Source organism: Mus caroli, unplaced genomic scaffold (genome assembly GCF_978045245.1).
Source record: "Mus caroli unplaced genomic scaffold, Mus_caroli_1 scaffold_4, whole genome shotgun sequence".
Classification (NCBI taxonomy): Eukaryota; Metazoa; Chordata; class Mammalia; order Rodentia; family Muridae; genus Mus; species Mus caroli.
In genome coordinates this window covers 73,458,178-73,484,863 of record NW_028227259.1, presented here as the reverse complement: position 1 = coordinate 73,484,863, position 26,686 = coordinate 73,458,178, and the positions used below count along the sequence as shown (strand labels likewise).

Sequence of the window (26,686 nt, the reverse complement as noted above, 5' to 3'; positions counted from 1 at the left end):
AGATACACCTATCCCTACTGCTATGAGTTCATCAAAAGACTGGCTACACAACCATAATGTATATGTAGAGGACCTTGCTCAGACTCTAGAGGTTTCCTGATTATCATCGCTTCAGACTCTGTGAGCACTGATGAGCCTTGGAAAGTTGATTCTGTGGGTCATGTCCTTGTGTTCTTCATCTCTCTGGACACATTTTCTTACTACTTGTTTTTAGTTAAATTTTATGTGTTTACTTATTCACTTTTCATTCCACTCACTGCTTGATCATTCGTGGTCATTCACTCCCACAATCCTTCCTGCTACTCTCTCCCCTTCTCCTCTGAGCAGGTGGGGGTCCCCTGGGTATCCTGTCACTCAGTTATCTCAAGTTTCTGTGAGGCTAGGAGCTTCTTCTCCCACTAAGGCCAGACAAAGCACCCAGTTACTAGAAGATATCCCACATACAGGCAACCACTTTTGGGATAGACCCCACTCTAATTGTTGGAGGCCCACATGAAGACCAAGCTGCCCATCTGTTGTATATATGCAGGCAGGTCTAGGTCCAGCTCTGTATTTTCTTGTACTGGTGGTTCAGACACTAAAAGACCCAAGAGTAAAGGTTAGTTGACTCTGTTGGTCTTTCTGTGGAGTTCATATTCCCTTTGGAGCCTACAATTCTGCCACCTATTCTTCCATTAGAATCCCCAAGCTCCATCCACTGTTTGGCTATGGGTGTCTACATCTGTCTGAGTCAGCTACTGGACAGAGCCTCTCAGAAGACAACATTTTCCTGTCTGTAAACATAACAGGATATCATTAACAGTGTTAGGGATTGGTTCTTGCCCATGGAATGGGCCCATTATTGGTTGGTCATCCTCTCAGTCTCTGCTCCATCCCCCATGTCTACATTTCTTGTAGATAGTACAAATTTGGTGTTGAAAGATTTGTGGGTAAGTTGGTGTCTTTATTGCACCACTAAGGTTCCTGCCTAGCTACAGGAGGTGGCCTCTTCATGTTCCATATGCCCAATGTAGTGAGGCATAGCTAAGGTCACCCCCATTGATTCTTGGGCTCCTCCCTTATCTCAGTTCTCTGTGTCATCCTAGAGATGCCTCCCACATCCTCACCCTCATCAATTGCAGGTTTCCACTAATTTTCAATGCCATCTAGCCATCTCTCCTGTCTTTTCCCACACCTGATCCTGAATCCTCCATTCCCCATCCCACTGCCCCTCACTCCCAGTTTGAGGCAGATGGAGGCATTTTCTTAATTGTGGCTTCCTTCTCTATATTGATTTTAGCTTGTGTCAAGTTGACATGAAACTATCCAGCATCTCTTCTTAGCTGCTGCCTTGGTGATGCTGATTATACCTGTGGCTTTATCCATGCTGGGTGATTACTGTATTACTGAGCAACATCTTCAAGTCATTTATTTTCTTTTTCTTTCAAATATTACCGATGAATGTGATTAAGCTTCTGTTGGACTTTCAGTTGATTTTAGCCTTTTGAGTGCTGGTGTGGCAACTTCCTGCCTAACTCACTGCCTCCTTTTTTCCCATAAATGTAAAATGCTTGACACCAGCAATAAGAACTTTAGGAGAAAGGGAATATTTTTTTGGGGGAAGGGAGAGACTACAACGTATAAAATATCCTTTAATTTACATTTTTCTAAAAGGATATTAGATATGGATACTGTTTTTCCATAATTTCTAACCCCCTTTAACCCTTTGGAACCCACTTATGTCCCCCACTTACTCTCAAATTTATGATTTTTTTTCAATCACTGTTACATATACATTGGGTGACAGACAGGCAGAAAGAGAAAGCCTGTTGAGTCAATTTAGCATTTCTTACAGATGTCTGTGCTTAGAAATGAACATTTTACATTGGATTGTCTATCAGGAGCTTGTCCCTGAAGAAGTCTGATTCTTCCTCTTTCTACAGCCATTGACTCCCAGAAAAAAAACTTTTTTGTCTTGGAATGGGGCTTTATGGTTATTTCCTTTTTTAAAGTTTTTTAAATTTAACTTTATTTGTAATTCATTTTTATACTACATATTCCATTCCCTGACCCTCCGAGCTCCACATCCCACACTTTCTCCCCCCCCACAAATGGTCTCCAATTGGATGCTGCTACCTCCCACACCACCTGACCTCCAAATTCCCTGGGGCCTCCAATCTCTTGAGAGTTAGGTGCATCATCTCTTAGTGAACACAAACCTGGAAGTCCTCTAATGTATGTGTGTTGGGGGCCTCATATCAGCTGTCAGTTTGGTGGTCCAGTGTTTGAAAGATCTCGGGGGTACAGACAGATTAGTTAAGACTGCTGGTCCTCCTATAGGATCACCCTTCTCTTCAGCTTCTTTCAGCCTTCCCTAATTCAATGACAGGGGTCAGGAGCTTCTGACCTTTGGTTGGGTGCAAATATCTGCATCTGACCCTTTCAGCTGCTTGTTGGATCTTTCGTAGGGCAGTCATGATAGGTCCCTTTTTGTAAGTGTGCCATAGCCTCTGTAATAATGTCAGGCCTTGGTACCTCCCCTTGAGCTGGATCCCACTTTGGGCCTGTAGCTTGGATCTTCTTTTCCTCCGGCTCCTCTCCATTTCCTTCCCTGTAATTCTTTCAGACAGAAGCAAGTATGGGTCAGAGTTTATGATTATTTTAAAATGGATATTTCTATCTTACAGAGTTTTGGCTTAGTAGTTTGTCTTATTTCATCTACAATATAAGTGATGCTGCAAGGGATCCACCTCCTAAAACTCAAGAAGCCGAGTTAATTCCACACGTACACAGCCATACTTGAACGAGAAACATCATAAACCTCCCTCATTATATTTCCACTATAATAACTACCTGGGTTTGGCCAGCTACTTTAGCATGATTCACCTAAATAAAACAGACTGTGAGGTATTGTGGATGAATTTTTAATACCAATTGAGCCAATGAGTAATAGGTCACTCTATAGTGCCTGCATTTCATCATAACTAATAATGCTTTAATATTACCAGTCTTCTTAAATATCAATTGTACTTAAGAGGAAGTGGAATTAATACAGAATTAAGTAAAAAGTCAAGGCACTTTCAGGATCTGTTTGTTGTCTCTACTTCAAGAAGTTTGATAATTAAGAATAATGATCTTACTCTATTTTATAACACTTGCCTAGTGATTAGAAATGACAGCAAAAATAGTTACAAGAGAAAGAAAAGAATAGCTTTGGACTACTTTCTCTCCAAATCACTGACTGTGTCTTTCATTCCTGTTTCTTCTTTTACAGGAGTAACAACTGTTCTAACAATGACAACATTGAGCATCAGTGCTCGAAATTCACTCCCCAAAGTGGCCTATGCCACTGCCATGGACTGGTTTATAGCTGTTTGTTATGCGTTTGTGTTCTCTGCCCTAATTGAATTTGCAACCGTGAATTACTTCACAAAAAGAGGATGGGCTTGGGACGGGAAGAGTGTAGTCAATGACAAGGTAAGTGGGAGCCCCATCTGATCTTATCTAAGAGAATCTTTAATACATTCGGGCTTGTTGTGGATTCCTTTCTAAAAATTGAAATTAAGTACCAATTTTCAGAAGGTTGTTCTTGGCTGAGATCCTTTAAGGGTCTTGTAACAGTGACACTTTTTAAATCAGCATTTGTGGAGTTCAGTATATAGCACTGTTGTGGGTTCACACATGTCCTCCCTCAGTCTCTGCAGTAAGGAGGGTCTCTTCTTAATTCTAATCTTCCACAACAAATAATCTTAAGTTTATCAAAGGTGTTAACTTGTTCCAGCTTATTCAACTGACCAACAAGCTTACTGGATCCTAGTTCTGTCTGCTAAGAAAGCTCATGTCTTTAGATCACCAAAAATATATTATGAGAGAACTTTGTGCATTAATTTTACCTAGTGAAGACTTCATGGCTATGTCAATGGCTCAATGGCTCTTCATGTATCCATATCTCTATTATTATGTTGTAAAGGTGAAGGTAGGATTTTCCTCCTTCATGTAATATGAAATGTGTGTAAATACTGAAATATCCAAGGATGTTAATTTGGTCATATGTTCTAATTGGGGAAACTCAATTTTAATATTAATCCTTTTGATTATTGATACATATCTTTTCATACTTCAAGTACTGAGGCTAATGAGACATTTGTGCATAGATAAACTGGTGCCTTTCTGTCCAGTTTTATCAATTGATATATGCTTTAAGAAACAACTTTGTACATATTTTATGTGATATAAATATTTTAAATACTGAAACAAACTTATATTTGGAAAGTATCATTGACCACTATATTATAAAATTTTTCCATAAACTTGGAACATCTTTATTGTGGTTTGATTTGGAATTCCTAACTATGTTACAGTTTGCACATGCAAATATTTAATAGTAGAGCTTAAGACAACTATCTTTTTTCTCAGTTACAAGCTATAGACATTCTAATTACAGTTGCTAGTTTATTTGAAAGTTGTGTTTGCCTACTAACCATGGTAGAGATAAAATATTGAGTGGGACTTCTCAATTTTCTATGCTTAATTTCTGATTATTTCCAGCACTGTTGAACTCTTCTGTTTTCATTTCCCATATAGTGAATTCTTCTTCCGTTTATCTTTGTGATTACTTCTCTTTAGCTATTTGGTTATGCATACACTTTCTCTACAAATTACCTGACTATGAGAGTACACTACAGGCTCTTTTAGAGTTTTGATTAGTTTTTTATTATAAATTCTGCAATACATTGATGAGAGAACTTATTTACCTCAACTGAAAAGTTTTCAAAAAAATTAAACTTCCTAAGATTTTTTTCTATGTACACCATTTAGATTTCACTAGATTCAATTTTTAAGTGGAAAATAAAAGTTTTCTTAAAATACAGAAGTTTTGTCCTTTCAAAGCCAGTTGTCTGTGGGCAGTCCTTTTTTTGGCATTTATAACACAATTCAATGCAGGCTTGTTATTAGTCAATACAGAAAATATCCAAAGCTCATTGAATGATTTATACAAAATACAAAGCATTAACTTGCCACATCAAAAAAAATTACTTAGTCAAATATGTCCCTAATGTGTGCTGAAAACAAGAAATATGTACTTAAATTTTGTGTGTCTAGAATCAGGACTTTACAGACAAGATTATGAACAAATGATATTTCAAGATTTTTATGCATCAGTTACTTTTGAGGTCTAGGATCTAGATGGATCTTTATATCAGGTTACCTTCACTTGTGATATTAGCAAAGCAAACTATTCTAAAAGTATACACGTGGATAGAAGAGTCCAATTCTAAAAGGACACACAGTGTGTGTTTACAGAGCATCCAAGTACTTGTAAAAAAAATTATACCATGTTGCCTTTCTCTATCCCCAAACTAATCTTTCTGTTTCTGTTGCTGAAGCCCCTTCTGTGGCTTTTCTAGAATTTTTCCATTGATTCTTTCTTGTTTTATTTCTCCCACTTAACTGCCTCATTCATATTTTTCCTGTGAAGTGGTTTAGTTATTTGGCCACAAAAGCAAATGAGAACCGCCCCCGCCCCCAAGATCTTGTATCACAGCTCCCTCTACCACCAGAATTGACTCTTCTTTTACCACCCATTCTGAAATGAGTTCTCACCTGAGACCTTCTTTTACTTCAGTTCCCATTCCTCTATACCCTGAAATTCTTCCATTCACGGTCCCCTTACTGCTGTGAGCTTTTACACCTCCCCTTGGGATGCTCACAGAGTCTTCTGCTGCTATGCTGAGGACATAGACTTGGGTCCAATTCAGCAACTTTTCCCCTTTTTGTTAAGAAGTGCTTCAGCGGGGGCTGGAGAGATGGCTCAGTGGTTAAGAGCACTGACTGCTCTTCCGAAGGTCCTGAGTTCAAGTCCCAGCAACCACATGGTGGCTCACAACCATCCATAATGAGATCTGATGCCCCCTCCTGGTGTGTCTGAAGACAGCTACAGTGTACTTACATATAATAAATAAATCTTTAAAAAAAAAAAAAAAAAAAAAAAAAAGAAGTGCTTCAGCAAAGTCTGCATCCTTTGTTGTTATCACTGGAAGGTACTACAATTCATTCCACACTGTGAAGCCTTTTGCCACAGTTAAGCTTCTAGATCATGTTCAGGTTCCTAAGAAAAAGACATTTCAGCCTTCTTTGCTGTTTTTCTTCATTTCTTGTTGTTTACAATGTGGTTCCAAGTTTTACTGATAACATCTGCAGGATTATCTACAATATTAAACGCATAATCAGTCCTTTGGCTACCATAAATCATGTAATGCTTGTTCATTATTGACACGAATTTCAGTTTTAATACTATTTTTGAATACTGTGTTCCAAATTTATTGGGTCCCATTACAGTGCATATGCTTTCCTGATATTTAGAAAAACCTTATCATACTTTGTAATTGAGTATTTGAACTTTAAGTCTGCTAGTCATTGTAATGATAGCCTAGTCATTTTAATGAATTATTTATCCCTGGCAAGTTGCATGGCATTTTACATATTCTAAATATTTAGTAAATATGGCATATATTATTGAAATATTACCAATTCAAAAATCTATAACCAATACTCTTGTCATATAGTTCATGTCACAGCAGTTGAGAGCTGCCTATCTAACTTTGCAGTTGCTGAGAACTGCCTATGCTTAGATGTTTACAGTCATCTCAAAACGTTCTAATAAAAAAAGCCATCACTGGAAAGAGAGACCCATTGGACATGCAAACTCTATATGCCCTAGTACAGGGGAACGCCAGGGCCAAAAAATGGGAATGGGTGGGTAGGGAAGTGGGGGGGGAGGGTATGGGGGACTTTTGGGATAGCATTGGAAATGTAATTGAGGAAAATACATAATAAAACATATTAAAATTTTTTAAAAAATGTCAAAGACTAGGGCTGGAAAAATTGGGTCAGCAGTTGAGAATACTGGCTGTTCTTCCAGAAGAACAAAGGTTGGATTCCCAGATCCTGGATGTTGGTTGACAACTTTCTGAACCTGTAATCTCAGGGGATCTGATTGATACCCACTTGTGGCTCCCTAAGGCCCTAGAAACACAGCCATACACCTGTATATATGCAGAAAATCACCCATACATATCAGATACAAGAAATGAATGCATAAATGAAAAATAAATATTTAATTTTAAAAAGTCAAGGACTTACAAAGCTGGAACAGAGTAACTGATTCTGCTATGTGTTTGACCAGCTGTTTGCACAGCATATGTAAGTCTTTTGACTCGATGTTCTTAACAATGCACCAGGAACTTCACCCGAGATTCACTCAGGTGTCCTCAGACACTGGAAGTCCTAGTGTGAGTATGCAACAGTGATGTCTGTAAAATTGTTATGACTAGGTAATAATTTAATAATTGATACGCATGGCTATTCTACACCCTGCCTTTCCCCAAAAGACACAGAAATCATCATCAACAACAACAGAAGCAGCAGCAGCAAAACAAAGAAAATGCATCCTCATCTTCTTTTTCTTTTCTGTTTTAATATAGGTACTTACCAGCAATTAATACCTCAGTCAGGGACATGACAAAATATCACAGTCCAACAAACAGGATTTCTTTTCTTTTTTTATTTTTTTATAGTTCATTTAGAGTCTATAATTTTTAATGTTTTATTTTTAAATACACATTGGCATCTTAGAGTAGCCTAAACCATTAGTGCAGATCATCTCTCTTTTCAGATCTAAAATCAATTACTGAAGGTAGAATTCCAAGACTAATACTATCCACATAAGTAGTTTTCTCATAGATTTATTTATATGATGAATGATAAATAGAATTTCTAAAAGTGTTATGTGTTTATATTTATATGCCTATAAACATCTTTTATTTAAGTCTAGGGTTCTTTTAGCAAAATGACTCAGAGACATGCATTTTATAAGTGTTGAAACTGAAATACAAACTATCCAGGGCTGGTGCTCATAGTCTAACTCTGCCTATTACAAATCACAGCTGCTTCCCTCAAAATCTTATATGTCTTCATGCCTCTGACATTAGACCTGCTTCCCATCCTTGGTTCACTATCTTCTTTCCATCTCTGACTTCAAATTACCTGAAATTATCTTGATCTCAACAATTCCAGATTTATATAAACTGAACCCCTTTATTGTTTTCCCAGAGAAATTGGTTATATTTTTACCAGTTCATTGAATTACTATTTCATTGTAAACAATTCCTTTTACCACTCGATTCTAAACCCCGAGAATAGCTCCGTGTTCAAGCATTGTTGGATTCAGTTCAATTTCTTGAGATTCTTTTCATTGATAAATCTGAGACATTAGGTTCAAACTGACCAACAAAAGCAGAGTATACACAACATAATAAACCACAAAAAAAAAAACACAGTGTATTACCCAAACCAATGGAGTGAGTCATTGTTTTTTGACTCACCCTATTAATTTGCAGGTAACACCACACTTCACTGTGTACTTATTCATTTATTCTCATATCTAAATTAAAATTCTTATTTTGTTTTGTGTATGTACATTTTATCTGCATGTATGTTTGTGTACCAGGGATGCATGGTGCCCATCGAGACCAGAAAGGACATGAGATCCCCTGGAACTGCAGTTTCAGCTGGTTATCAGCTGCAATATGGGTGCTAAGAACCCATGTACTCTGGAAGAGCAGCAGTAGAAGGGAACCCATGTCCTCTGGAAGAGCAGCAGTAGAAGGGAACCCATGTCCTCTCTCAACCACTAAGTCATCTCTCCAGCCCCTTGATTGCATTTGACATCATGTTATTTTAAAAATAATTTTCAGGTGATTTTTAAAGAGTTCATGAAATTCAATAATAATACTTCATAATAACATTATATATATTATATATAATATAATATATAGTTATATATTATATAATATATAGTTATATATAATAAAATTATAAAGTAGAAGAGGGAAATTAGAATAAAAGAAAACTAGGTTTGCCTATCTCCTATTAGCTGGATCATTGGTAAAAATTCACTGCCATAGAAGTCATAACTCACATTGTAAGGTCCTTGCTCAGCAAATCTGTAGGTGGTTTGGGGTGTTATGTCTCTAATCAAAAAAAGAGGAAAATAAAGCTTTCATGAAGAAAATATTTTTCCTGTATTAGAACTGCTTTCATGATAGAGTGAGCAGGTTGCTGTAGCAAGTGATGTCAACTCTTACATAATAAGTGTTGCAATGAATTTATATTAATGATTATTGTAGTGCCTTTAATGAAAGGTGAAGGCATTATATTACAGCCAACTCACCAAAGGACATTCTTCAAGTAACTAAGTTCATATGGTCCACATCTGATGCTTTCTCATGGTCCAGCTTAAGCCATTCAAAACCTTTACAATCCTTGAAGAAGCAGATGGACTATTAAACCTCCACACACTCTTCTGTAATTATAACTTTTATCAGCCAGGATAATGAGTCAGTTAATGGAAGCATTATCTTGTCAGGCAAGCATTGTTGTTTTACAAGTACTGGACTTTCCAGTGGCAGATATATATATATATATAGAGAGAGAGAGACACAGAGAGAGAGAGAGACAGAGAGACACAGAGAGACACAGAGAGACACACAGAGAGAGACAGACACAGACAGAAAGAAGAAGAAGAAGAAGAAGAAGAAGAAGAAGAAGAAGAAGAAGAAGAAGAAGAAGAAGAAGAAGAAGAAGGAGGAGGAGGAGGAGGAGGAGGAGGAGGAGGAGGAGGAGGAGGAGGAGGAGGAGGAGGAGGAGGAGGAGGAGGAGGGAGGAGGGAGGAGGGAGGAGGGAGGAAGGGGGAAAGGAGAGGGAGAGGGAGAGGGAGGAGAGGGAGAGAGAACATTGTGAAAGGACACAGTAGATAGAGCATTTGTAAACCTAGGCTTTCTTCCAGTGCCTGTTGTATGGAATGTTTGATGGGAACTCTCCTATGCCTACTCTAAGTGCTGATTTCTGAAACCTCGTAATAGTTATTTTCACTCATCTGCCAAGTCCTGCTTCTGATTGGTGCCCAAATATTAGCTGGATGATTTATTCAACATACTAGCCTGTTACTTGCTCTGCCACATAAGGGATGCCAAGTTTGTAAAACAATTGTGTATAGTCTTTGGATTCAGCAGTCAGAGGAGTCTAGACTTGACATTTTAAGTATGTACCAACAGTCCCCAATAATGTAGTAAATTCAAAACATTTTGGATCTTATCAAATATAATTTTTACTTCTCAGTCTTAATGCTATTTTTTTATTCTTTAAAAGTATCTTGTGTGTATACTGATCTTATCCATTCACTGCTATCTCCTCCTCACTCCACATAGCATCCCTGTCCTCTCTCTGTCTTAGATTCATGTTCTTTTTTGGCTAATTTTTGTTACAGATAATCCCTTGCATCCAATTAGGCTGCCTATGTGTTCATGTGTGGCAATCTACTGTGTCTGGAGACCTGATAGCAGGTACATAGGAATGTGTCAGTCCTCCCTCACAATGATGAGAATTATTACATTCCTCTTTCATTTCACTTCATTAAGAACTGGGCTGTCAGTATACTGGATAACAGCATGATAGTTTATGAATGACTGATCCAAAGTCCCACCCCTGAGCCATTGTTACTTGTATGCAACTTAAGCACATGGTGCCCAGAACCCCATATATGTTGAAGTTATTTATTCAATGACCAGTCTTCCTCAATTCTACAAAGTGACATAGTGGACCTTGAGATAATAATGTAGTAAAATTGTGGACATGCTGCTGGCTTTATTCCTATCGAAGAAAATATTTATTTTTGTCCTATAAAGCAGATCACCTTTCCTTACATTTATTAAATTTTATTTAAACTTGTTTTAAAACAGAATTCTACCATTTTGCAAAGCACTTCTATTCTGGACCAATACATATGCTAGCATCTCTGCAGGGCATTCTCTGCTTTCAATTTGCTTATAATTAAATGAAAAAGAGGGAAAAGGAACATTTATGTATTATTATAGAGACTAATTCCAGAATGCTATGACAAGACGTGGAAAGGGCACTTAAGGCAAGCAGTTGGAAGTCCTGCCTCACTGAGTGTGACTCAAAGCACAGTTGTTATTAGCATAGCAATTGTACAAACTACATCTGACTTGAAGATCAATACAGATTAATATGAAATTCTGGCTGAATTGTGGCCCCATTTATAGGTTAAGGTGTGAGCATAGGTGGGTACATTTGGCCAGCAAGGGTAGAGATTTAAGTTGAGCTTACTTCCAATTGAATTCCTTTTTAATACCCTTCCCCCAATCAAAATAAAGTGAAGTACAGTGATTGAGAGCTGTGGAATGGATTTTTCTTTTTATTGGTCATCTATGTATAGCTACTACTAACTTCTTAAAATTAGTAAAAAGTAATCAGCCCTTTGTATTATTGCTCTCCATCCAGTGACTCCTATATTTTTTCTCTCCCCTTTCTATGACATTGCCTAAGTCCTGGAAGAAAGGATTGGTATAGATGTCCCATTTAAGAATCAACACTCATGTTCAGTTAGTCTCAACATTTTGATCAATTATGAGTCTTTGTATTAGACAATGTCCACGAAACAAAGAAAAAACTTAATGTTAAAAACAGCACACAACTGTGGGCATCAACATATAAATGTAGAAGGTAGTTTAATTGTATAATTTTTGATCTAAGAAACAATACTATGTTCTTCCCTGGGAGACAAATTCTTCACCCACCCACCACAGTTTAAACTTGAATCATGAGTTCCCTCTTGTGGATCAGTTTTCAGACTTTATCAGAAACTGTTTGGTTACGTTTATGATTTAGTATTAAAGGATACAGGGGCCAAACTGGGGCTATGCCTTTTCTCTTCTCCTGTATTGTACTGTGTAGCACCTTTCAACACTGTGAAAGCTAGCCATTAAGGAAGAGTTTCCCTGGTCAATGAGAATCTAATTTCACTAAAGCATTTTTATGTTGTAAATCTGCTATGGGCCCACTAAACATATTTCTCTCTGTACAGTTAATTTTAAACCAAGAGGAGCAGTTGGAATTATTTAGAATCATCATTATTTTTCAAGTGCAGTGAGAGGAACCAATTCTCTTTAAACAAGAATTTGTAATTTCATGAGTCAGGAAAGCTGTGCTCTGCTGTGGCTAGGATAAAGGAAATGCTCTACACCTCATTCAGTGACCTTTTTAGAGTTTGCCTGGCAGAAGTAGGTTCCAGGGAAAACTGGATGTGTTACTGTTAGAAATTCCTTGCTGCTGATAGGGAAATGGTAGTTTCTCACTTCCAAGGGAGTGTTTTGACGTCACCCCAAACATTTGTTTCACACTTAGATCTCCTCTGAATTGTGTACTTATCTTCATATATTAGAGCCATATTTTCTATAATGAAAAAAATCGTTTTTTTTATAGTTAAAAAATTCCAAACACATATTGGAAATGCTACTTTGTTGTAGTGATGGTGGTTGTGGGTGTGGTTGTAGTTTGTGGTTTCTTAAAGACTGTACAGTCTTGAAGACAACAAACAGTGCCACACAATTACCCAAGGCTTATATTTGGTTAGTTCCTAGTGGCAGAGGCCTTCTTTTTTTTTTATATTTGCCATTGTTGTATATTATACACTTTTTTCATTCATAAATGACTTTACTATCAACTTCATATATTTTAAAGTAAAAGTAAAGTGTGGTAAAGAAGGACCAAAGGGAAAATTATTTCAATCTATGAACCTTTACTGCAATAAAATATATTTTTATCTAACTGTCTTAACTTCTATAAAATAATTTCTAATCTAATTTCAATTCTTTATTTTCATGAAAATCTCCCTGAGTCTTTCTCTGTTTGTGAAGTCTTCCCTAAATATGTAATAAGTTATATTGGCTACACATCCTTTTCACAGATGATAATTGACTAGTTCAATGTTCCCAACCTGTGTGCCCAGATCCCTTTTAGAGGCCGAATCCTCCTTTCACATGGGTCATCTATGCCAGTGCCTGGCAAACACAGAAGTGGATGCTCACAGTCATCTATTGGATGGAACACAGGGCCCCCAATGGAGGAGCTAGAGAAAGTACCAAAGGAACTGAAGGGGTCTGCAACCCTATAGGAGGAACAACAATATGAACCTAACAGTACCCCCAGAGCTTGTGTCTCTAGCTGCATATGTAGCAGAAGATGGCCTAGTCTGCCATCATTGGGACGAGAGGCCCTTGGTCTTGCAAAGATTATATGCCCCAGTACAGGGGAATGCCAGGGACAGGAAGTGGGAGTGGGTGGGTAGGGGAGTGTGTGTGGGGGGTATAGGAGACTTTTGGGATAGTGTTTGAAATGTAAATGAAGAAAATATCTAATAAAAAACCTACAACCCTTCTTTCATAGTAGATAGTTTACAAAGATATATACTTTGAAATACTGAATAAAGGTGATATTCACACACACACACAGAATATTCAAAATCATTGAAAATTTTTAAATAATTCAGAAAAAAATCACAGAAGTTTACATTATGATCCATAACAGTAGAAAAATATAATTATCAAGTAGCAAATAAACATTTTTTTCTTTCGGTCACAACTAAAGGAACTGTATTAAAAGGTTGAGAACCGCTGGTATAGATTATTATAATAACATTTCTAACTCCACTTTTCTTAAAGAAAGTAATTTCATAATGTAAGAGTGGCCTATGTTAATTATCACATCAAGTCAATGTAGCTTTCTTATCATTATCTCTCAGTTTTATCAGTTAGGAAACTGAAACGGAATGGCTAAAAGTTTTGCTCAAGGTTCTAATTCACTTTAAGCTCAATCTGATTATTATTTTTAATAGCAGCTTAGATATACTTTAAATAACAGTAGAACAAATATTTGTTATGCATTTCCTAGATTATTGACAGTATAGTGATATAATCCTCAACTCAGAAGGTATTTTTAGAGCAAAAATACCTAAAACTTAAATAAAATTTTCAGACAGAAAGTCATTGCAGGTGTTTGGAAGGCTGACATATTTAACTGCTATGATTTTTTTCCCAATTGTTTCATAGATGGGAGCCCTTGCTGTGCTTTAAAACGGCCATAGCCACCGTTCCTAAACTAATTGTATGGAGCTAAAGTGGAAATTGCTTGCTACATTTTGGGTAACTCATTGTTGCCTCAGCTTTTGACATGTAGTTAAATCATAATATACGTATATTATAATTAAAGGATAAACAGTATTTGTATTTTCAGGTTCCATTTGTCATATGTATGCTATGCCTACCCTCCAAAAGATATTTGTGGGAAAGGTTCATGCTGGGTGCTAAGTTTACAAAGGTCAAGAGGACAGAGATCCCATCAGCCATCATTGAACTTAGATACTAAGAAGAATAGAAGATATCAATTAAATAATCACATGGCAAATCAAGTGCTCATATACTTTAATAAATGCTATGACAGAAACAAATTTAAGTACTCTGAGATGGAACACAAAGGGAATAATGTTTATTTTAGGCAAAGCACTCCATGGAAATTCATTCAAATTCAGGGTGACCTATGAAACTAAATGAGATGCCCCAAGGTTCCCTAGCTGGCAAATATTTAGAAATCCAAACTTATTTCACAAGTGTTTGAACTTAGTGAACACAGATTAGAATCATTTTTAAAAGATGCCGTTTGTATCCTACACTCCTTGAGCCACTTTTGGAGAGATTTAAGCTTAGGACTTGTGTTCTAAGTTCTTGCTAAATCTTTCCCTGTAGCAAATTTCTAATGTCTGGAATGAGTTAAGCCAAGCCAAAGGAAGACAAAGGGGAATTGTTTGGAGCAAGTGATAGGAACGGAGACAAAGGCTACTAACACCTGAAATGGAAATTCTTCATTATTATGAAAGAAAGGGAATGGTGGGTTTTTGGACACTGAGAAGATAGAATTTGTATCTTTTTATCACAATAGTGGTTTGCATGCAGGCTTCTCTTCTTCTACATCTGTAACTTCTCCATAAAGTTACAATTTCCTGCAGCCTTAAAACCCTGCCTTATAAGTTCACCATAAGGTGAGTGGAGTTCTGCTACCTGGAAAAATTTGTGTTCATTTATTGTTAATGATCATGGTTCTTTAAAATCTTTACATTTTGTTTATTTGCTCACTATTGAAAAACAGATGAATGACTTTCAGAGTGTAACTGTTACTAAAATTTTATGAAAATTATATTTTCTAGTGTTCATCTTCTATGTAAAAAGCATAAATTAGTTTTCTCGTAAAGCAGTGCCGGTATTGCTCTCTGTAAGTTTCTTCACTCAGGATTTTTAGAATTTACTGAACTTGTTTGGTTTACTTCCTTAATTTTTCTTGCTGACTACTAATGATGCATGTTTGAGAAATAATCTTTTCTAGAACTTGAACTGTTGTTTAGAAATTTTTAAGATGCAGCCTAAACCCACATTGTGTCAACTTTTGTATTTTCCATTAGAAAAAAGAGAAAGGGTCCGTCATGATACAGAACAACGCCTACGCGGTAGCTGTTGCCAACTACGCCCCGAATCTTTCCAAAGATCCTGTCCTCTCTACCATTTCCAAAAGTGCAACGACGCCAGAACCGAACAAGAAGCCAGAGAACAAGCCAGCTGAAGCCAAGAAAACCTTCAACAGTGTCAGCAAAATCGACAGAATGTCTAGAATAGTGTTCCCAGTTCTGTTTGGTACTTTTAATTTAGTTTATTGGGCTACCTATTTAAACCGGGAGCCTGTATTAGGGGTTAGTCCATGAAACTAGACATTGGTTACTTTTGGGCTATATAGCAATGTTACACTTGGTTTTGGTTTTGGTTTTTGCTTTGTACAGTCTGACTAATAACTGCTAATTTATGACCCACTATGTATAGTATATATATATATATATATATATATATATATATATATATATATATAATGGTAGAGCTTACAGTAGACCTCTAAATGAGACCTGCATTTGCTAACTCATGGAAATACAGGCAGAAAATATCCCGTGCCAAAAGAGCCATTGCCTTTTTAACACATTTACCTAGGAACTAGTTTAAAGTGGGTTTCAGATCCCATTATTTATTTCTTAATGTTCTAATTATAATAAAAATCGGGATCCTATGTCACACTTTGGGAAACCTTTAATTTAGATATTACATAGAAAAATATTCTACTGTTGCCTAAGGATGATCAGAGATTAATATTGACACTCAAATATATGAAACATCCAAACCTCTGGCCTGGTTGCTTTAGGAGTGTTTAGAACCTCTGCTTGTGTAATTGGAAGCTTGACACACACAAGGAGGAAGCTAGAGATGTGAAAGCAGTGTTTAATTGCTATGTAGCATATCTATAGCCATGTACATATTACAAGCATGACAAGATCAAATAACTATGAGTCACCATGACAGGATATTAATTACATTTAAATTTAATAACTATTGGAATGTCACAGTCATTCTATTTTTAGCTTCAGAGTTTATTTTAAAGTAGTAACTGAACCTTTCAGCTCACTTCAATCATTGGAAACTACCTAAAATTTAAAAAAAGAAGAAGAAGAAAGAAGGAGAAGGAGAAGGAGAAAGGAGAAAGGAGGAGGAGGAGGAGGTAGGAGGAAAGAGGAAGGAAGGAGGAAGGAGGAGGAGGAGAAGGAGGAATGAGGAAGGAGGAAGGGAGGAAAGAGGAGGAGGAGAAGGAGGAGGAGGAGGAGAAGGAAGAAGAAGAAGAGGAAGAAGAAGAAGAAGAAGAAAGAAGAAGAAGAAGAAGAAGAAGAAGAAGAAGAAGAAGAAGAAGAAGAAGAAGAAGAAGAAGAAGAAGAAGAAGAAGAAGAAGAAGAAGATATAGAAGATATATGGACTTTCCAAGTATGTGTTGTCAGCTGAACTTTTCTGGTGCTGGAGAAAGGAAGAAAGCTGCCATCTTGGCTGCAATGGAGTGCAGTGAAGTTCACTCATATCAGATTAGAAAGCTGTGCCAAAAACTCCAAGCAATGAGAATTCATAGGTGTCCCAGGTACAGAGGCGCACTTATACGATTCTCTTCTTTCCTGTTTACTGCAAATTCTGCCTTAAGGCTTCTCATCAGGGCTCAGAAGCCGCTAATTTTAAAGGAAAGGGCAGTTAGTTGGCACATTTTTCTGTCTGGAAAGCAGCTTTTTTTTTTTTTTCAGACAAGAATTAATGTAAATTTGCATTTGTAAATCTCAACTTTCAATTTCATTGACTCGAATTTACAGCAGCTTTGTATACCAGAAGAGGTTTTGGTAAGAGTTGAACATTTTTAAACAATGACTTTAGGACACTATCAAAAGATTGTAGATTATGTCTCTCTCTCTCTCTCTCTCACACACACACACACACACACACCCCACGTAGCTAAATTAGAAAACATGATTTTCAATTTTATAAAATTACTGATTGTTAATGGGTAAACATTCATTTTTCTTTTAATTTATGAAATATTATCTATGCCCCTGAAATAAGCTAAAGTTAACTGTGTTTCTGTCAAAACTAAATTTACCTATGACTGATGTGTACATTAGCAGTTATTAGTTGACTTTTAAAATAAAACGCAACCTCACGATGATGTTTTTGTAGAAATTAAGTAGTCAAATTGTGGCGTTTCTTGCAATTTTGTACAGTATTTGAGTAGAGTGCAAACCGGGTCTGTTCACAACATCAATAAAAGGAGCACCTTCTGGAAACAAACAAACTCTCAGCAAACAAACAAACGAACAAACAAACAAAAAAACAAAAAAACAAAAAAAAAGCAAAACAAAAACAAAAAAAAACTCGCTGTTCTTTGCCTCATTCAGCTTCCCTGTTTTCTTTTCAAGTATGATTTCACTATGTGTTTTTGCATGATTTGTATTCATACCCGGATCACAGCTTCATCCTACTAACAGAATTCGCTCTGAAGACAACCTTGACCTTAAAACCTTCCTCACGAAAATCAAAAGTAATCCATCAACCTTAATAAAAGTATTACACGAGCCAATAAATGTATTTTGTTAATTCCCTTTCAGTAATATCTTCTTTATTATCTAAACGAGTTTTAGAGTGTGACTATTGCCCATTTAGTGAAATAAAATATACCCTGGTTTCTTAAACAATTCTGTACAACAAAGGCTCTTGTGGATAGGCTCAGGATGGGTACAGAAGTGTGAAGTGGTGTGACATTTGAAGGCAAATGGTAAGCTGCTTTCCATTGTGAATGTTGCCCAGATGTTAAGAACAGTTTAGAGTGGTGAAAGAGAGCTCAGAGGTTAACAGCACATATGTCTCTTGCAGAGGGCTTGATTTCAAGTTCCCAGCACCCACATAGTAGTTCACAATTACCTGTGATGTGTGCTGTAGGAGCTCTGACACTCTCTGTAGGACTCCTTAGATGGCATTAAACATGTGTTCACATACCCCATGACCCAACTAATTGAAAAAAGAAAATACATCTTTAAAATGAGTAGCTATAATTCTGTCCCACCCTTTGAATGTCTCATTATAGCTTACATTATTATAAATATGTACATATGTAAAAATGATTCTAAATAGTTTTGACAGTTAGACAGAAAAGATCCATTTGTATCTTCAACAAAGTGCTGGGATTATGTTGATGGCAGTACTTTTCAAGGTTTTTATTGATTTTGGGGGTTTTTATGGCAGACAGAGTAGAAAATTAATGTTACTCTTTTCATTAATTGAAATAACATAGCTGAAAATTTTCAATTCAGTCATGAGAATAATATTTGAATTTAATGACATTCTGATAAGTTAGATGTCCCAATTGTGTCTTTCAGATTTTCCTATTGGGTCTTGGACTCTGGCATATTTTTATATATTATAATACAAAAACATCTGTCATATAACAGACACAGACTCCAAGCAAACATATAATTATTTTATTATAAATGCCTAATTCATATAAAGATGTCAATTAAGTTGATACTGAAAATTTATGACCTACAGACCTACTAAAGGGGGCTGTGTTTCTTTTTCTCCTACTTTTAATAACAATAAATACAGGAAAAGAGGTAAACAGAAAATATCCATTCTTTTTACTTGACAATCCTAATTTTCCAAGATATTTTCAGGGATGTATTAAAAATTCAAACACATCTGGATAAGTAAACTCTTCGATAATATTTCTAAAAATGCCCTTCAATAGTTTACAATTTATTTAAAATAAACAAAACATTATTTCACTCACATTTTCTTTGGGTATTATTTTTTATCATGTCTCTATCTGTCTGTCTCTATTTCTGTCTGTCTATCATCAATCTATTATCTATCTGTCTATCTTCAATCTATCTATCTATCTATCTATCTATCTATCTATCTATCTATCTATCTATCTATCTATGTACCTACCTACCTACCAACTTACCTTGACACACCAAGTCTTCATGAGGCTAGATGTATTATTTCCCACTGAGGCCAGACAAGGGAGCCAAGCTAGAAGAACATATCCTACATATAGGCAACGGGTTTTGGGATATCCCCACTCCAGTTGTTTGAGACCCACATAAAAACCAAGCTGCATATCTGCTACATATGGACCAGAAGGCATAGGTACAGCCTGTGTATATTATTTGGTTGATAATTCTCTCTCCTCAAGGGTCCAGGTTGGTTGAGTCTGATGTTTTCTTGTGGAGTTCCTATCCCCTTTGGGGCCTACAATCCTTCCTCCTATTCTTCCATGAGTCCCCAAGTCCACACTGTTTGGCTGTTGGTGTCTGTATCAGCTGCTGGGTAGAACTTCTCCAAAGTTCTGTGGATATTTTGTATTTTGGGATGGCCTGCCATCTTTCTATTGAGAGAAGAAGGAGGCCACACCTACCCTTCTGCCACATGATGTTGCCTCAGCATCTACAAAGGACTTGTTCTGTATGCTCACATGCACTTCATACCCTTAGACACTGACCTGTGAACAGAAATATTTCTGAGTTAACTGAAATCTTGAGATGGAATACTCACAGATGGATACCTGTGATTAAAATTTAAACATTTCAATATCCATGTCCATATTCTTGAGGCACTTATTAGATATATATTCATTTGAAATGATTCAAATTTTCAAGGGAACCATTAAAAAAACAAATTACTGACTTAAAATAACACTTATTTTCATTTATTTTATATCTCATTAATACTTTTCAATTTTCTTCTATTAGCCTGAGGATTTTGTTTGTTTAAATCAGTAAACCATGTTTTATTGAAACATTTCATAACACTATATGAAGCATGAAATTACTATCTCACATAAAAAAAGGACAGGTCAATTTGAAAATATTAATATCAATACAGTGAACACTAGTTTTAGTTCCTAATTTATACATAAAAACTGCCCCACCTGAAGTTAACATTTAAAGAAGACAGTGCAAAATGAGGCAGCCTTCAGTCAACTTTAACATATGTATGTTCTCAAACATGAGCACGGCTTGAAAGGTACCTATAGCTATGTGTGCAAGGAAAATCACAAGATATTTCTCTATTGATTTTATGTTTTAAAATGAAAATGTGCATTGATTAAATTAGTATTAACATTTATGTTGAATTTATTTAAATTTTCTATTAGTTTTATTTTTTATTAGATATTTTCTTCATTTACATTTCAAATGCTATCCCGAAAGTCCCCTATACTCCACCCCACCCCTGCTCACCAACCCACCCACTCCCATTTCCTGGCCCTGGCATTCCCCTGTACTGGGGCATATGATCTCCGCAAGACCAAGGGCCTCTCCTCCCATTGATGGCCGACTAGGGGCCATCATATGCAACTAGAGACACAATTCTGGGGGGTACTGGTTAGTTCATATTGTTGATCCTCCTATAGGGTTCCGACCCCTTTAGCTCCTTGGGTATTTTCTCTAGCTCCTTCTTTAGGGGCCCTGTGTTCCATCCAATAGATGACTGTGAGCACCCACTTCTGTATTTGCTAGGCATTGACATAGCCTCACAAGAGATAGCTATTCTGGGTCCTGTCAGCAAAATCTTGCTGGCATATGCAATAGTGTCTGGGTTTGGTGGTTGTAAATGGGGTGGATCCCCAGGTGGGGTAGTCTCTGGATGGTCCTTCCTTCCTTCTCAGCTCTGAACTTTGTCTCTGTAACTTCTTCCATGGGTATTTTTTTCCCCATTCTAGGAAGGAACGAAGTATCCACACTTCGGTTTTCCTTCTTCTTGAGTTTCATGTGTTTTACTAACAGTTCAAACTTTTAGCAAATTCAAAAAGAAGAATGATAAAGAACACCATAGGGAAAAATGAGGGTGTTACTAATTGAAATAACTGAAATATCTTTCCTCTTTAACTCCTAAGAAAGTGGGCAAGCACACACACAAACACACACGCACACACACACACACACACCAAATATTACCCAATTACTCCACTCAGTATGTGCAAAACTGCAATCCCTGTGTCACAAGAGGTTCTTCAAGGCTGTAATTTTATATAATAAACACACCAGTCAACATATTTATTGTCAGGGAAAACATAAAAAAGTAGTTTTCCACCTGTTGGTTTGCATTTATGTTCCTATATTTTTAAGATTATACATCCAGCTCAGCAGCCTCTCCCTACTTTACAACATAACAAAATAAAGGAAAATATACCTTTCATCCATCCAGCACCCACATTTATGAAGTTACCCGTGCACTAACCTTGGTTAATAACTCATTCTTAAGAAACTCTTGAATTTTTTATATTTTGTCCCATAGGTCCTCATCAGGTGTTTTAAAACTTCTCGAATGAAGCGCTGCTCTGTATATTTCTTTATGTTTTCTAATTTTGGCAGTACTTTTTTTTTTTCTACTTTTTTAGTTTTGTGAAGTGCAAACCTACTGGACTTAAAGTATTTTGTATTATTCTTACCAAACCTTTTGTTGTAATTCATGATTTGTAGAAACAAAACAAAACAAAACAAAAAGTCTAAATAGATAGATTCCAAATGAATGTTGTATCTGTGACTGTGGGGTTGGAATTACCTCGCTGGGCATGGCATTCTCAGATTTCCTGCCTATGAAGATTTACTTCCTGATAGCAGACTACCGAGTGAGCCAGTGTTATTGGATGACTATGAAGGAATTATTACGGAGGCAATGCTACATTCTGTTTCCATGTCCTCCTGTCCTTACATTACTAAAGGCAGAAGTTGGGCTCTGCTTTAAATCTACAAGATGATTAATGTACAAAGAGAGTGATTTTCCACTTCTCAGCCACCACTGTCATATATTAAACTTGTCCATCTCTGTTTCTTTGTCGGTCTCTAGTGTCTGTGCCCTTCTAGGTCTGATGTTCATTGATTGCTTATAATCGCTTTGGAGTATTCCCTAAGCAGGTACAAATTCACATGTCAGTGAGCTTCTCACAGAGGAGTGGAAGCTTTAAGCAGAACCTTCTCAGGAGGAGCCTTGCATGGAAACTTTACATGTTTTTGTTGTTCTTTCACTGGTTGCTGAGATAAATCTTTTATTTAATTTAATGCTCACTAAGCCAAGTTTAAATATCTACCATGCAAAGAAATATTTGTCAGTGTAAGAACTCCACTTCCAATAATTATCCCTATCATCATTTTCCTATCATCTTAAATTGAAATCAAATATAAAATCACATGTACACACACAAGGAGAACAAATAGTAAAACGCCAACAATAAAAATGCATTCTAACTGCACGGACTTTGAAATTTTCTGGGTGATGCACATCAAGAGATGATTTCCAGGTTGGAGAACATAGTCAAGTGCTAATATTTGTAATTAGTGTCCTTACTATTATTGGGAAAAGAACAGTGCGTTTTACACATTTGGTAAACAATTTGACAATATTGAATGCATCATTATGCTCATTGTCTTTTTTTTCTTTTATTAAATATTTTTTTATTTACATTTCAAATGTTCTCCCCTTTCCTTGTTTCCCATATGAAAATCCCCTATCCTCTCTCCCTTCCTCCTGCTTCCCAACCCACCCACTCCCATTTCCTGACCCTGGCATTCCCATATACTGGGGCATAGAACCTTCACAGGACCAAGGGCCTCTCCTCCCATTGATGAACAACTAGACCATCCTCTGCTACATATGCATCGAGAGCCACGAGTCCCTCCATGTGTTTTCTTTGATTGGTGGTTTAGCCCCAGGGATATCTGGGGTTACTGGTTAGTTCATATTGTTGTTTCTCCTTTGGGCCTGCAAAACCCTTCAGCTCCTTGGGCACTTTCTCTAGCTCCTTCATTGGGGACCCCGTGGTCCCTCTAATGGATGACTGGGAGCATCCACTTCTGGATTAGTCAGGCACTGGGAGAGCCTCTCAGTAGACAGCTGAATCAGGCTCCTATCAGCAAGTTCTTGTTGGCATCTGCAATAGTGTCTGGGTTTGGTGGTTGTTTACAGGATGAATCCCCAGGTGGGGCAGTTTCTGGATGGTCACGCCTTCAGTCTCTGCTCTGAACTTTCTCTCTGTAACTCCTTCTATGGATATTTTGTTCTCTCTTCTAAGAAAGATCCAAGTGTCCACACTTTGGTCTTCCTTCTTGAGTTTCATGTGTTTAGCAAATTGTATCTTGGGTATTTTAAGCTTCTGGGCTAATATCCACTTATCAGTGAGTGCATATCATGTGTGTTCTTTGTGATTCAGTTACCTCACCTAGACAAATGGATGATATCCTCTAGATCCATCAATTTGTCTATGAATTTCATTAATTCCTTGTTTTCAATAGCTGAGTAAATTGTTTAAATGTACAAAGAGAGTGATTTTTCCACTACTCAGCCACCACTGTCATATATTAAACTTGTCCATCTCTGTTTCCTTGTCAGTCTCTAGTGTCTGTGTCACATTTTCTGTATCCATTTTTCTGTTGAGGGACATCTGGGTTCTTTCTAGATTCTTGCTATTATAAATAAGGCTGCTATGGACATAGTGAAGCATGTATCCTTTTTACAAGTTGCAGCATTGTCTGGGTATATGCCCAGGATTGGTATATCCGGATCTTCCAGTAGAACTATGTCCAGTTTTCTGAGTAACCGTCCAACTGATTTCCAGAGTTGTTGTACAAGCTTGCAGTCCCACCAGCAATGGAGGAATGTTCTTCTTTTTCCATATCCTTGCCAGCATCTGCGGTCACCTGAGTTTTTGATCTTAGCCATTCTGACTAGTGTGAGGTGGGATCTCAGGGTTGTTTTGATTTGCATTTCCCTTCTGATTAAGGATGTTGAACATTTTTTTAGGTGCTTCTAAGCCATGTGGTCTTCTTCAGGTGAGAATTCTTTGTTTAGCTCTGTATCCCATTTTAATAGGGTTATTTGGTTTCCTGGAGTCCAACTTCTTGAGTTCATTATATACATTTGATATTAGCCCCCTATCAGATTTGGGTTTGTAAAGATCTTTTCCCAATCTGTTGATTGCCTCTTGATCTTATTGACAGTGTCCTTTTCCTTACATAAATTTATGAGGTCCCATTTGTTATTCTTGATCTTACAGCACAAACCATTGGTGTTCTGTTCAGGGATTTTTCTCCTGTGCCCATATCTTCAAGGCTCTTCCCCATTTTCTCCTCTATAAATTTCAGTGTCTCTGGTTTTATGTGGAGGTCTTTGATCCACTTAGACTTGAGCTTTGTAAAAGGAGATAAGAATGGATCAATTCACATTTTCTACATGATAACCCTCAGTTGAGCCAGCACCATTTGTTGAAAATGCTGTCCTTTTTCCAGTGGGTGGTTTTAGCTCCTTTGTCAAATATCAAGTGACCATAGGTGTGTGAGTTCATTTCTGGCTCTTCAATTTTATTCCATTGATCTACCTGACTGTCACTGTACCAATATCATGCATTTTTTAAAATCACAATTGCTCTGTAGTACAGCTTGATGACAGGGATGATGACTCCACCAGAGGTTCTTTTATTGTTGAGAATAGTTTTTGCTATCCTAGGAATTTTGTTAATCTAGATGAATTTGCAAATTGCCCCTTCTAACTCTGTGAAGAATTGAGTTGGAATTTTGATGGGGATTGCATTGAATCTTTAGATTGCTTTTGGCAACATAGCCATTTTTACTATATTAATCCTGCCAATCCATGAGCATTTTCCATATTCTGATATCTTCGATATCTTTCTTCTTGAAGTTCTTATCATACAGATCTTTCACTTGCTTAGTTAGAGTCACATCTAGGTATTTTATATTATTTGTGACTATTGTGAAGGGTGTTGTTTCCCTAATTTCTTTCTCTGCCTGTTTATCCTTTGTGTAGAGTATTGATTTGTTTGAGTTAATTTTATATCCACCTACTTCACTGAAGTTGTTTATCAGGTTTAGGAGCTCTCTGATGGAATTTTTAGGGTCACATATATATATATATATATATATATATATATATATATATACTATCATCTGCAAATAGTGATATTTTGACTTCTTCCTTTCCACTTTGTATTTCTTCTATCTCTTTTTGTTGTATAATTTCTCTGGCTAGGACTTCAATTACTATATTGAATAGGTAGGGAGAGAGAGGGAAGCCTTGTCTATTCCCAGATTTTAGTGGGATTGCTTCAAGTTTCTGTCCCTTTAGTTTGATTTTAGCTACTAGTTTGCTGTATATTGCTTTTATTATGTTTGGGAAGGTGCCTTGAATTCCTGATCTTTCCAAGACCTTTATCATGAAGGGTGTTGGATTTTGTCAAATGCTTTCTCGGCATCTAATGTGATGATCATGTGGGTTTTTTTCCTTTGACTTTGTTTATATAGTGGATTAGGTTGATGGATTTCCATATATTGAACCATCCCTGCATCTCTAGGATGAAGCCTACTTGATCATGATAGATAACTGTTTTGATGTGGTTTTGATTGTTTTTGTGAGAATTTTATTGAGTATTTTTGCATGGATATTCATAAGGGAAATTGGTCTGATGTTCTCTTTCTTTGTTGGGTCTTTGTGTGGTTTAGGTATCAGAGTAATTGTGGCTTCATAAAATGAATTGGGTAGAGTACCTTTTGTTTCTTTTTGGTGGAATAGTTTGAGGAGTATTGGAATTCGGTCTTCTTTGAAGGTCTGATAGAACTCTGCATTAAACCATAGGTCCTTGTCTTAGTCAGGGTTTCTATTCCTGCACAAACATCATGACCAAGAAGCAAGTTGGGGAGGAAAGGGTTTATTGAGCTTACACTTCCATACTGCTATTCATCACCAAAGGAAGTCAGGACTGGAACTCAAGCAGGTCAGGTAGCAGGAGCTGATGAAGAGGCCATGGAGGTATGTTCTTTACTGGCTTGCTCAGCCCGCTCTCTTATAGAAACAAAGACTACCAGCCCAGAGATGGCACCACCCACAAGGGGCCTTTCCCCCTTGATCACTAATTGAGAAAATGCCTTACAGTTGGATCTCATGGAGGCATTTCCTCAACTGAACCTCCTTTCTCTGTGATAACTCCAGTTTGTGTCAAGTTGACACAAAACTAGCTAGTACAATTGACCCATTGTCAACTTGACACACAAACACATCACTAGTAAGCCTCAACCCTTACATTCTTATTCATCCCCAAGGTCTAAATAACTTTAAACATCCCACAGTCTTTACATATTCTTAAATTTTCAATCTCTTTAAAATATCCATCTCTTTTAAAATCCAAAGTCTTTTTACAATTAAAAGTCTCTTAACTATGGGCTCCACTAAAAAATAGTTTCTTCCTTCAAGAGGGAAAATATCAGGGCACAGTACAATCAAAAGCAAAAATCAATCTCCAACCATCCAATGTCTTGGATCCTACTCACGATTTTCTGGGCTCCTCCAAGGGTTTGGGTCATTCTCCAGCCATGCCCTTTGTAGCA

General features: G+C 36.9%; 1 protein-coding gene across 2 annotated transcripts in view; it reads left to right on the top strand.

Annotated features, from left to right (window-relative positions):
- The window catches only part of Gabra2 (gamma-aminobutyric acid type A receptor subunit alpha2), a 132,076-nt gene extending 115,591 nt beyond the window's left edge, over positions 1-16,485 (top strand). For both annotated transcript variants that reach the window (XM_085836749.1, XM_021163094.3), the window contains exons 9-10: positions 3,254-3,456; positions 15,350-16,485. In XM_085836749.1, coding sequence (XP_085692875.1) covers positions 3,254-3,456; positions 15,350-15,646 — 500 coding nt within the window. In that variant the 3' untranslated portion in view covers positions 15,647-16,485. The remainder of the gene's footprint in view (positions 1-3,253; positions 3,457-15,349) is intronic.
- Positions 16,486-26,686: the final 10,201 nt, after the last annotated feature.